The sequence below is a fragment of the Aphelocoma coerulescens genome, chromosome 2, assembly GCF_041296385.1.
Source record: "Aphelocoma coerulescens isolate FSJ_1873_10779 chromosome 2, UR_Acoe_1.0, whole genome shotgun sequence".
Lineage (NCBI taxonomy): Eukaryota > Metazoa > Chordata > Aves > Passeriformes > Corvidae > Aphelocoma > Aphelocoma coerulescens.
In genome coordinates, this window is record NC_091015.1 from 67,028,121 (window position 1) to 67,042,074 (window position 13,954).

General features: G+C 38.5%; 1 protein-coding gene across 1 annotated transcript in view; it reads left to right on the plus strand.

Moving 5' to 3' along the window:
- LOC138105167 (solute carrier family 12 member 7-like) overlaps positions 1 to 12,402 on the plus strand; it is a 64,897-nt gene extending 52,495 nt beyond the window's left edge. The window contains exons 10-14 of the mRNA XM_069004848.1: positions 1,066 to 1,185; positions 2,848 to 2,952; positions 5,071 to 5,239; positions 7,730 to 7,925; positions 12,161 to 12,402. Of these exons, the coding sequence (XP_068860949.1) occupies positions 1,066 to 1,185; positions 2,848 to 2,952; positions 5,071 to 5,239; positions 7,730 to 7,925; positions 12,161 to 12,369 (799 nt within the window). The 3' untranslated portion in view covers positions 12,370 to 12,402. The remainder of the gene's footprint in view (positions 1 to 1,065; positions 1,186 to 2,847; positions 2,953 to 5,070; positions 5,240 to 7,729; positions 7,926 to 12,160) is intronic.
- The last annotated feature ends 1,552 nt before the right edge of the window (positions 12,403 to 13,954 follow it).

Consider the following 13,954-nt stretch of genomic DNA (forward strand, 5'->3'; position numbering starts at 1 on the left):
ACTTGTTGAATCTGCTCCGTAGTTACATACTAGTTTGACACCTAACCCTCCAGATACATGCATTTGGCAACAATTCATTTTTATATTTTTCTCAGAGACATCCGTGAGGCAGCTGATTCACTGTGTGACTACTTCTAGCCAAAGCAGGTGTTGGAATGTTCAGCTGCAATTGGGATGGCATTTTGTTTTTTGAGCGAAAGTAGAGTCTTAGGTTAATTCAGACATAAAAGAGCGGCTATTATTTATTTAGACTAACTACAAGACTGCTGTGCTCAGAACTGGTAGAAAGCATTCCCTTAGTTTAAAATTTAACTCAATGTACTAAAGAAGCAAACTAAAGGTACCAAACCAAACTTGGGTCTATTGACACTCTGTCGATATAGTCAAAGCTAACTCTAATTTGGAAATTGGGTGAAAATGAATTTGGGAGGTTGTATGTGACTAAAAGTATACACAAAACTGTCCATTTTGAAATTATTTACATCTATACTTGATAATAAGTGTGGGCAAACCAGGCATACAGACTTAAGTCTGGCAATACTTCTGTAATTTTTTCAGCTTAGTCATTCTTTCTTTATAACTTTTAGAAGACTGTTTTCTGTATTCTACTGACTTGTGTTATTGCTGGAGAGACAGACCACAACAGAAGTGAGGAATAGAATTGATGAGTCAAATTGAATTTAAACTAATCAACTATTTTGGTGGAAGTAACAAAGTTGTTTATTACTGTTAGAATTTTTTTAGCATAAATTCAAATCAACAGTAATAAGTGATAATATGTTTTGAAACAGACCTTACTTGGAGGTATTGATAAAGTTTCAACACTGACAAATGTAATAAATATATTATTATATCTAATTCAGATGTATTATTTATGTCACACAAAGGTTCGGAATGCAGTTTTTTCTTATAAGCTCAAATTGGGACAATGTATTTTTGCTTTTATAGTAGCTAAAAAATAGCCTTTGAAGGAAGAAAGGCCTTTCTGGAAGTTATATAAGAAATTATTTTTGTAGAACATTTGCATGCCTATTTAAAAAAATGGAAAAAAATGGTTTCTTTTAGGACTCTTTCATTCCTGGGGATGAGTTTATGTCTTGCCTTGATGTTCATTTGCTCTTGGTACTATGCTTTGATTGCCATGCTAATCGCAGGATGTATATACAAATACATAGAATATAGAGGGTAAGACCATATATCTTATTTATTCTATATTTAATATCTTTACCACTCAGCAAAAAGCTGTTTTATATGAAAGAGATACAACTGAAGTAATAAAGTTCAGAATATTCTTTGAAACAAGGTAAGATCCTATCTCTGTTAAGGCTTGTAAGTTTTCAGATTTGAATTTCTCTGGAAGCTCTGTTCCAAACTTTTCAACGGCCAGAACTGATAGAAATAAGAACCAATAAGTCTGGGAAACTCTCATTGGAGCAGAGATGATGGTGTAAACTTTTGGCACTTCATGAACATTACCTCTCAATATCAAGCAGCAACTATTACAGAACTGTAAATTATTATTACCTTGTGAAGAAGCTCAAACTCTACTTTTTTTTGGTGTGTGGACTTGATTACTTTCTAGAATTAATCTTTAAATTGCAACATACTTTGCACTGTATGCATTTGTCAAGAGATACCTGTAGGACATGCTGAGCAACGATGAGTCTTAAAGAGCATGCTGTGTTCATAAAAAAAACTTCAAAAAACTAAACCAGCAAACAACACAAAAAAACTCCCCAACTAAACAACATATACAAACACTACAGGAAATTATGATCAGTAAATGTGCATGCTATCCCTTTCTAAGGAAAGATACCTTATGCTGAAAGAAAATAGTAAGATCTTGGAGCAGGAAATTGAAGCTAGGCCACTTGTTTTGATGAGTGATTAAGCACAGCTCTTAAGTGGATCAGCCGGTATAAACTGCTCCACCCTGTGGATTCTCCATCTTTTAATATCTCCATTTCCAGATTAGTTGCTTTCCTGGATTTTAACATCTCAATTTACTGCAGTAATGATAAGGAAATTGATTTCCCAATTTTAGTGAGGAAGTCAGATTAGATGGTAGCAGTTCTGCTTGCCTGTATGTATATAGGCGCATACATAAAATTATGTGTAATTCCAAACTCGTATATAGGTTCTACAAATGTTGGCACATACCAGGACATCTACCTTGTTGAAGGAGATGCTTTGCTAGAGGTAGCAAAGTTCAGAGAGAATTCATGAGGGAAAATTGGAGGGAGGGTGGGCAAGGGAGATGGACCCCTTGCCATTGTAGAATCCATTCTTCTGACCACTTTCAATCACCAATATTCTAATATTGGAATTAAAAGGACTGGAAAATGTAGGGAGATTGAAAGTGGTCAGGAGAATAGATGGAGCTTCAGACTTTCTGGGAGAGAAGCTGGGAAGGAAAGAAAGTGGAGAAGGCTGTAGTGGTGGTGCTGACGGCAAGATAGGTTACTAATCCATGTGAAGTCAAGTTTCACTTACTAATTTTGCTGCTTTAAAATAATTCCTTTTAACTATCCTTCACTTATTCATTCTAGTGCTAAAAGGCAACTTAAGTAGCTCTCACCATTACAAAAATGCTTTTGAAGTATGAATAAACTAGACCATAGTAAATATTTATAAACACAGAAAAAATTACCTTGAAAGGACCTGAAACTGCTTCACCTTGGTTAGTCTTCAGTCTTGATTTAAATCTGCAAGACAAGGTTTTTTCATGCATTCATGCAAAAAAAAAAGGATCATTTTTTACATCCATTATCCTCCACATGAGAAAAAGTATTTGATTTGTATAAATAAGTGGGACCCTGTTAACTGAATCTCTTTTGTATCCTGAAGAGCGGAAAAAGAATGGGGTGATGGAATCCGAGGATTGTCTCTGAATGCAGCTCGCTATGCTTTGCTTCGTGTTGAAGACGGTCCTCCTCACACCAAGAACTGGAGGTAGAGTCCTATGTTTTTCAGGATCGCATAATTCTTGAAATATGTAAATATATTGGGAATACTTCTAGTAAAGCAGTGAAGTAAAGACAGAGTGAAATTCACCATTAAAATAATGTTTTAACTTGGGCATGGCAATGATGTCATTGCAATACTACTATTTTACTGAAATGGAATGTGACTTGTGGTCAGCATCTAATCAACTTTGCTAGAAGTATGGGCAAACTAACTAGAACTTAAATCCATATGGTGTTGACATGGTTTGCAAAAGTGCAGAAGATTTGAAATGTTTGATTATTTATGGACTTTTCATACTCAAACAAAGCGTTATCTTTGAATCTCACTGTCTCTACAGAAGAAACACTGTACTTCCATAGGTGCAATTTTTTTTTTTTTTGCTTCTGTATATGTTCCCTCTGAAATACATTGTACAAATCTACAGAGGACCCTTTATTTGTTTAAATTCATTTTTGTGGTATACTTTTTATATAGCTTCATTCAATAGTAGCACTTTCTAAATTGCTTAGATACCATTAAAATAAAATCTCACGTTTTACTGTAATGGCGTTAGATGTTCACTACTATTTTTGCAATATATTTTTTTTACTTGTTAAACTCAATTCTCCTCAAAGCCAACATAAAAAATTACTTAACATTTAAAAACGAAAGACATTTGCACATTGTAATTTCTGATGAATGTAATGTGATACTTTAATTCTTGTCACTGCTCAGTGATAGTATCACAGAGTGCATGCACATGCAATGTTCTGTTGTCCATCAGTATAGTGGCATTGTTTTACCATTTGTCCTGTGACTGATGAACTTGGCATCTCAGAGACACCAATGTAATGTAGTGTTGACAATCCTGTTAAATATTTGACTGCTTCAGTTCCAAATGACTTACCTTTCTATTGTGTCAATGTAATTGCTAGAACCGAACCATCTTGTTACAACTTAAACTGTGCTAGTCTTGAGGTAGGAAGTATGATCCAACTCTTCATCAGTCTTTTGAATTCGTAGCAATTGGAAATGTATAAATGTTGGTTTGGGAAAAATAAGTAGATTGAATATTGATTAAAGGAAATAGAATGCATTCTCATCTAGTATGCAGTTGAAACTGAACTTCAAGTACTTTTGGTGTGATTAAGGGGTTGACTGTCCTTTTGGATGGATCTACGCAGGTAGAGGAATGGGTCGTTAAGAACATCATGAAAATCCAGAAGGATAACTGCAAGTTCAGTACCCGGCACAGGCATATTCAGAGCAGTGATACAAGACTGAGAAGCTGCTCTAGTAAAAAGGACCTGTGGTTCCCAGTAGATAGAAATCCAGCAGCATGTCTTGGCAATGACACGCTGGACAGCATTGGCAGCAGGATAGATAGTCCATTGAGAAGTAAATATACTGGGAGCACTCATTAGAATACATTTAGAATATTTCTTCCATGTTTAGGTGCTGTGGTGTAGGAATGACATAAACTCCAGTAGATACAACCACAGATCATGGTTGGAGCACAAGAGCATATTTCCTCTGGGGAGAGGCTGAGGGGAGCTATGCTTATTCTGCTTGGAGGAGGCTGAAGAGGAGCGTAAAAGATGTTATAACTGACTTATAAATATTTAAAACCTAAAAGAAGGTTACTAAGAAGATGGAGTCAGATTCCCTACAACAGATTAGGGTAGAAGAGTGAGAGAACATGATAAAATAATTAAGCATTGAATAGGTGATCCGGAGGAGATATGTCTGTTTCTAGAGGTTTTCCAAATCCAACTGATTGGAGCAGTAAACAATGTGGTGTGCATTCAGTGTTTAGTCATTTCAAGCAGCAGGTTGCACCAGATGACATTGGAAGGGTAAAATAACTGTGATTTTATAATTTTCTATGTAAAGCTGGTCTTTAAGAGAGCTTTTCAAAATGACGTTATGGTGGCTTATGTAGTTATTCTGTACCTGAACTGTTGTTGCTATTGCAAATTATGGCTTACCTACTTAGTAGTTGACTGTTTTCCATTGAATTAAGCAATTAATCTGCATTTTATTAATTGTTAATTTTAATTTTCCAGTTCTTCCTGATGAATGTGTGTGTGTGCACTTAACTTTTTTTTTTCCTTTGTTTGGCAGACCTCAACTTTTGGTCTTGTTAAACTTGGATAATGAGCAGTTAGTGAAACACCCAAGATTGCTTTCTTTTACTTCTCAGTTGAAGGCTGGTAAAGGACTGACTATTGTGGGTTCTGTGCTTCAGGGAATCTACTTAGATAAATGTACAGAAACTCAGAAAGCTGAAGAGGTATGTAAAAGAGAGCTTGCAAATACTTGTAATTTACCTTAGTATTTAAATGTTGAATCTGGATCTGGGTAACTCACACATTGAATTAGAACAGACTGTTGTAAAATATTGAATAAAACATCTATTTTTGCTATCAGCGCAATCAATGATTGTAAAAAAAGAATGGATTGGTGTATGTAGCAAAATGTTTTATAAAATTTTCCAGTAGGATGAGGCAATACTGATACTTCCTAGCTTTTTCTTTAATATTGAGAGCCTACAATCAAATTACATTAAATAAAAAACAAACTACTCAAGTTTTAACAAATTACCTTATAAAGAAAACAGAATATATTTAACAAAAAAATTAATGTTTAACTAATAAATGCAAATGCTTGGCATAATATCATCCTCATGATGTGATTTTCTACAGTCTTCTAGCAACACATAAGAGAATTAGGATTAGGCACAGACTTTGCCAGAATACTGTGAACAAGATCCTTCTTGAGATCCTTTGTTTTATCTTTCTATCTATCCCATATCTCCAGAAGAAGTAGGATGGGTAGGAAAAAATAGTAAGTTGTCATAGAATTTAAAATTATATCCAACTGTGCTTACAAACACAATTGAATTGAATTTCAATGTTTCTTTAGTAATAATAATTTTATTTACTGGCCTATGCAAACTCGCCTACTCCTATCTTTTTAGAGTGGGGAAACATTTGGAGAAAGTACCATGTTTCCTGTATTGTATTGAAATGTCCAAAAGTAGGTTTTGATTGCCATTGTATCTTCCAAATTGGTTAATTTCTGCAGTGTGGTTCGAAAGAGTACCAGTTGATATGTCTACCATTTTGATCCAAATAGTCTTCAAAGCTGTGTAAAAACACCTGTGATTTTTTCAGACATGGTATCTCTTAAATAGATGGGCATTTAAAATCTTGAAATGGACTAGCTAACATAGCCAACTGCCCATTTCCTCCCAGTTTTCTTTTTTTTTCTCTTGGTATTCAGGTTTATCCATAGTGGGTTTTAAAATAACAAAGTAAAAAGACAGATGACCTATTTGACATCACATGAAAAAGTTCTAAGAGACCATTTAACTTGAAAACAAGTTGAAAAGTCTAGCAATGCTATATTGTAAAAGTAGTTGTTACTAAGCTGTTGCTATCATCAGGTGTGAGTAGAAAACAAGATGAAGAATACAAAATCAGGCCTATGAAGTAAAACAGAAAAAACCCTTTAAACAGAAATTGTTTACCCACAAGAATTTGAAATGTTATCTGTAGATGGCCTAACTTAGCTATTTTTCTGAGAGGTGGAAAATTAATGAGTTTAAGGAAGGCCTAATCCATGAGTTCTCTAGCAAGTCAGACCTGGTGTTAAGATTCAGGAAACTACTGCTTTTAAAATGGAAATGAAGATGAATTGTAAAAGTTCTAGCATCTGGAGGCCTCATTGATTCTGGAAAATTTAAACTGGAAAGTGTTTCTAGGAGACCTGTAGGAAATAAGGGATTCTTCTGTCTGTCTTTAAAAAAAAAGCATCTATTTACACTGATAAACCCTCACAGATATTTGCACAGACATACTGGTTAGCTTTGCTAGCAAATTCTCTGAAGACTCTTTTTTCTCTATTAAATGGAGTTTCTGATGTGAAGCCACACTGAGGCAGTGATCCAATCTGTTCCTGATGATTTTTGACAGATTTTGGTTTTTGTAAAATTCAAAATATTGATATATTAGTTCTTCCTTCTGAAACATGTTGATCTCCACACGAGTCACTGATAATGATGGAGGAGTTCAAAGTTATTTAATCAGAAAATAATAAATGCCAAAGCTCATGTTCCCTAGTCAAGCTTGATATTGGTTTGAATGCTTCTTTTAAATTACCTGGTTATGTGTCTTCATGTTTGTCAGTGTTTAAATGGAGGAGAGCCATGTTGAAATTAAAGGGGTGTGGTGTATTTAATCTGGTCTGTTTATCTTGTCATTATTGGACAGTGCCTCCAAGTGTCTCCTGCACATCTGTTTTTCCATTTTGGGAGCTGATAAATAATCAGCCTCTTAATGTCAAAGGTTTTTAAGGAACTTTGGCAGCCTCTTCTTCTTAAGTACTTGGCATCACACTTCCAAACCCTTCCAATTCCAAAAGAAAGGACTGATCATTCCAACCATATGTTGTTTTGTCAGACAGTGGTTTTGACTTTACCTGAAGCAGTGTTGCTTTATTTATCTATGTGTTTTTACTCATGTCTTGTTCATTCTTCTTTGGAAATAAAAGGCTGAATAATTAAAATAATGAAAAAACTGTGTGGTGTCTTCTGGGGAGGTAGCAATTTGGACTCTAGTTCTCATAGAATCATGTTTACTCTTTTGGAATTAGTGATTTCTTCATGTTGGTTATACATTGTTGATAAAGTTTTTCTATTATTTAATGCTGTTATTCCGTCTGGTGTTAATTATCAGTGTTGATGATTTGTATTTCCCTGTGTGTAATTTTCCTATTGCAGAATGTTAAGGCCTTAATGGGAGTAGAAAAGACTAAAGGATTTTGCCAGATTGTGGTGTCTCCTAACTTTAGAGATGGAATATCCTATTTGATTCAGTCAGCTGGTCTAGGAGGGATGAAGCACAACACGGTCCTGATGGCATGGCCACAGTCGTGGAAGCAGACAGAAAATCGTTTCTCGTGGAAACATTTTGTTGGTATGTGTTTATTGACCTTCTCATTTGCATTTGTAATTCAGCTGTGTAACTAATGTAGTTGCTGTGTGGAGGAAATGTGCTACTGAACATGTGGTGGACAATTGAATACTTCTCCATATCTGATTTCATCTGGAGTGGGTTTTCTCAGCCCTCTTCAACCATGGCATTGCTTTTTCATCTTCTAACCAGGTTGGTCACTATAATCAGTGTCATGGTTTAGGAATGCTACTCAGCAATTCAGTGCTCCCACTGAGACTTTCCAAATCACACTGCTGCTTGCTTGCCCCTCTTCCTCTTTCCCACCCCCCTTGTGCTGGGTTGGAGAGAAAAATTGGAGGCACAGAAGGTAATGATCACAGGTTGAGATAAGAACAATTTACTGGAAAAAGCAATGATATAAGAAAATGAACAGTAAGAGCAACAGTGCTAATAACAAAAAGTATACAAAAGAGAGAGTGATTCACATGCAAAAACGTCCACCGTGGAGCTTGCCTCAACCACAGCCATGCCACCCCAACCACTCCCTCTGGCTCAGAACCATGCCAGCCAGCCATTCCTTCTGGCTTTGAACCAGTGCCATGCTTATTCAACCAGAAGAAGCCCCTTCTCCTTGGAAGAGACTCCCTTACCCTGGCAATGACCTGAGGTGGTATAGAATTACCTCTGGGTAATTACCTGATGCCCCCTCCTGGCTGTTGCAAAAATTAACCCTGTCCTGGCCAGAATCAAAACATTATCCACTCCTTATTCTATACCATTTATGTCATGCCCAGATCCTACACCTTCCAACTAATATATATATGTATACATACACATGAACAAGTATCATTTCCACAGTCAATATCCATTCCTCCAAGATGTCTCTTGAGTTCATTTAGTCCATGACTGTGGGTTCTATCTGTCCTAGGTGTCTTCCAGGGCAGGAGGGCTGGTTGCAAGCTGCATCAGGAGCTCACGACTGGTGTATCTATAGTAGTCCATACTTATTGTCCGTGGTTAAGTCCACTTCTCAATCACAGGCCCATCAGTATCTTGCATCTCTTTCCTGATGACCTAAGATACCATGGGCCCACTGAGCCAGAAATAATTCAGCCTATGTTGCCAGTCCACATCCACCTGAGAGACTTCATTCTTGGCTGCCCAATGCACTTGTCTGTTGTTGCGATGTTGTTTGATAGCATGACTTTGGGGTGTGTATGCATCTACACAGCATGCTTTTACAGCCACCTTCTCTACCCAGGCAGCGATGTCTTAGCACAATTCAGCAGACCCGGTGGCTTTGCCTCTGTGCTGCCAGTAGGTCATTTTCTATAGTTCTAGCCACTGCTACAGAGCATTTACTTAAAGCCAGCTGGATGGCATTCAGCTCCACAACCTGATTTGATCCACCTTGTCCCTCAATAGCTTCTGTGACTCAGCACATAGGACTCCATGGAGCAGCTTTCCATTTTCCATGTATTCCTACAATATGACAGGGACTATCAGTAAAGAGAACATAACACCTTTCATTTTCCAGTAGCTGATTATATGGTGGGGCCTCCTCAGCATGTGTCATCTTTTCCTCCTCTGATGTTAGTATGAAATTTTCAACTTTGGACTAGTTTGTGATGACTTCCAAGATCCCTGTGTAATTGGGGTTTCCTCTTCAAGCTTGCTGTGTGATCAGCGTGACCCACTTACTCCATGTAACGTCAGTGGCATGATGTATGGAAAGGATTCTCCCTTTGAATATCTAGTCCAGCACTGGCATTCAGGATGCCAGGAGGAGCTGTACTTTAGTGCCAATCACTTCTGAAGAAGCTTGAATCCCTTTATAATATCCAGTTATAATGCCAGTAGCCCTTTTTCAGATGATCTTCATGTTGTTGGAGTCAGATATCTGCCTGAAGCACTGTTTGTTCTCCTTTCATTGACATCAGTGCCAATGAGTTGGCATACAATGATGGCATACACTGTACAAATTTCTGCCATGTGGATTGTGTACAATGAGCCTCATCTGGATCTACAGGGGACTGTTTGTTATTTGAATCCCTATGGATTACCTTCAGCACAGCTAATTCTCTCAGGTACTGGATACCTTTCTCCATGGTGGTCCACCTGCTTGGGCGCAGTGCTAGGTCATCCTTGTGAAAATACCTTTCCTTCATGCTTGACAGCAGTTGCCTCCAGAGGCTGCGTTTCTGTCTTCTTCCCAATCCCCTTGCCAGTGCTGGCATCCCAAGTCTGGGATCCCAGTTGCTTGGCTTCACTACCATGTAGTTGCACATCAGCAGCAATATCCCAGCATCAGAGCAGCTAAGTCACTAGGGGCTCACCCAACTGGTGGCTGAAATTTTTTTTGCAGATCTCACAGCTCACCTGGAGATAGGGATTGGGTGATTATCTCTGGTCCTGCCTGTTCCTCCTCTTGTGAGGGCCTGCCTTCCTCTTCATACCTCACTAAGTGAACTGATTTTGTCTTGGATTTCTTTTTCTATATAGGGGCAACTGCTACTGGCACAGGTTGTTCCTCTGGTTCAGCTGCAGTTTGAGTGGCTACAGTGCCTGTCAGTCTGCTTTCCTCCTCTTCCCCCTGAGACTGCTTTCTAGTATCAAGGAATGCACAGTAAATAGTAGCCAGGGCCCAGCACGCTGCAAAACTTCACACCTCCCTGGAATTGCTGCAGCATTTTTCCTTCAAGTATTCTGTCACTTTACCAGGGTCCTGTAGTTGTTCAGGAGTGACGTTCCAAACCATTGGAGCACAATAATCCTTCAAAAGCTGGCCCATTTTCTCCCACCTTCCATGTCACTCATGACCCTTGGGGCAGATCTCTGAATAACGTCCCTAGAAAACTCCTTCACTCTAAACATGGTGTAGACTGAGGACACATGGCAGGCTTACCACCAAAAATATTATTTCCTTAACATCTAAACAGAATTCAGATTCTCAAAATGTAACAGGCTGAAGGGCGTGGAAAAGGCCAGGAAAAGGGGGTGAAAAGCTGGGGAAAATCATCCTCCCCTGATCTCCCCACAGAGTGTGTATGATTAATAAACATGCAAAGGTAGTGCTCAAGGTTAAGAGTCGGAGAGCAACATTCAAGATACATCCCAAATGACCCTTGACGTTATCATGTCATAAATTGACATCCCAGGGTACATCAGCAAAGAAATCCTGATCCCTCTTGCTACTCTGAAAAATATCATGAGGAGTGCACACAGGAATATATACAGGCTTAGGTAAGACTCCCACATAAACTGACCATGCAACACTGTGACCAGTGGCTCTATACCTAAAATAAAAAATGCCTGGATCAAATTTGTTTCCAACCCGCTCTGGGCAGTCTGTTGTTATCTCAACCCATTGTGCCTTACCTCAGATACCAAATAAAGACTTCTGTGGTTTAGGAATAGTACTCCCCAGTTAAGTGTTCCCACTAACACACTCCAAACCATGCTGCCACTCGCTCACTTTTCCTCTTCCCCTGTGGCTGGTTGGAGAGGAGAATTGGAGGCACAAAAGGTAAAGATAAGAGGTTAAGAACAAGATACTGGATACAGCAACAATGTTAATAACAAAAAGCATACGAAAGAGAGAATGATGCACATGCAAAAATGCTCACCATGGAGCTCCACCTGATTGCAGCCATGCCACCACAACTGTTACAGTGGGGATACTGTAACACGCCTATATCAAACCAGGAGTCCTGTGGAAAAGAAATATATATAGACGGATTCTTGATAGATGTTTCAGAGAGATGTTTATTTCCCCAGCCGCATGGCCGGGCTCTGCCGAGGAACTGTTACAGTCACGGGACCAAGGGTCCTTGCCCGCGCAGGAAACACAAACCAACCAATGGGGAACGAGGCTGACCAGGGGCAGGGAACCCCCGTGTCTCCCCTTAGGGCTACATGGCGGGGGGAGGAGACCCCGACACACAACCACTCCCTTTGCCTTGGAACTGGTGCCACCCAACCACTCCCTCCACCTTGGAATCAGCACCATGTTTATTTGACCAGAAGGAACCCCTTCTCTTGGGAAAATACTCCCCCTTGCTTCCAGCAATGGCATGAAGTGGTGTAGAATAACCGCTGGAACCAAGACACCCAGGTCTTTTGCCAAGACACCTAGGATATTCCTCTTTTGCCTCAGCAAAATCTGGGAGGGTTGAAACTTTTGAATTATAAACAAAAGCAAAATCTGTAAATGAAAACTAGGAGTTCTTGATTAAATGTCTTGTTTTCCCTTACAGATACTGTACGAGAAACAACTGCAGCTCAACAAGCACTTTTGGTGGCTAAAAACATTGACTTATTTCCAACAAATCAAGAACGTTTTACTGAAGGAAATACAGATGTGTGGTGGATTGTTCATGATGGTGGTATGCTGATGTTGCTGCCTTTTCTCCTTCGACAGCACAAGGCAAGGACAACAGAAAATGGCTGGGATTTAGTTTTCTAGCACTGAATGGTTCTAAGCATATCTAATTCAATACTCCTTCACGTTGTTCAAATTATGCATGGTAGTAGCAATCACCGTGTTACAAACTGTTATAATGTATCTTTTTGGTAGGTTCGGAGAAAATGTAAAATGCGTATCTTCACCGTCGCTCAAATGGATGATAATAGTATTCAAATGAAGAAGGATCTTCAGATGTTCTTATACCATCTTAGACTGAATGCTCAAGTGGAAGTTGTTGAAATGGTTTGTTACTAAATATTTTTAAGGTGATACTGGGACTAAACTTGGGAAAACAGATTTAGCTTTTTTCAAATAAAGAGACATTAGCCCAAATACAGAAATTGAAAGATTCCAGACCCACAGAGAACAAGAAGATAAGCATCGTTGTCTTACCGTGTTACAATGCTAGTGTACATGGTGGTGAGTTTAATGGGTTTGTCAAGCAGAGTTTGAGATGTTTGATGTGTTAATTCTTACTTTATTTATGAGGACTAGTCCATAGAGCTGGTTCATTCAGGAAGGAAAAAGCTTGACTTTTTAGCAAGCAGTGAAATGGAAGGCTGAATGTGCTTAATCTAATAAGCTATGACAGATGGTATGGGACAGGATGAACTTGTCCATGTCTCTAACTGCTGGAAGAATACCTCTCTGGAATAAGGAATTCCTAGTCTCAAATGAGAGTTGTTTTTGGCATCACCAGCCTCAGCCAGCACTGAACAGCAAGACAGTATAGCTACAGTTTCACAAGTCAAGGTAGTGACAAAATGAATTTTGTAACTTTTTTCCTTTTCTAAATATGGGTCATAAACTGTTTAAGAGGAAAGGACTAAAGCTATACTCTGTCTAGGTCCACTTTTTTTGGAAACTAAGGATGTAATTTCCAGCACTAAAAGGTGACTAGCATAATGCCCAAAGTAAGGCGCATGGAAAAAAAAAACCAACCAAAACTTCTGCTCATTCTGAAGTGGGATGAAGATGAGTAAACTGGTTCAAAACTTCTACCACCACTAGTTTCTAGAATCACCAGAACTTATTAAAAAGATTTATCATGCTAATCAATCATAAAACAATTTTAGGAATTGTTTTAATTACTTAGGAAAAATTTACATGTGAAAGATTTACTATTCTTTGCTTAGACTACTAAATATGAAAGTCTAAAAAGCTGTGGCATGTACAGTTGAATGAACACAGAGTGCCATAAAAAGGCTCAGCCTTGGTTGGATTTTGAGCAGAAGACAGTATAGAAAGTTGTGCTGGTTTCAGCTGGGGTAGAGTTAATTTTTTTCATGGTGGCTGGTATGGGGCTGTGTTTTGGATTTGTTCTTGATTAAATGTCAGGGTTGGTAATATAGAGATGTTTTTGTTATTGTTGAGCAGGGATTACACAGAGCCAAGATCTTTTCTTCTTTTTGTACTGCCACACTGACAAGGAAGTTAGGGGAGGTTGGGAGGAGACACTGTTGGGACAGATGATCCAAACTGACTAAAGGGATATTCCAGACCATATGACATCATGCTCAATATATAAGGTGGGGAGAAGAGGAAGGAAGGGGGGAATGTTTGCAGTGATGCAGTTTGTCTTCCC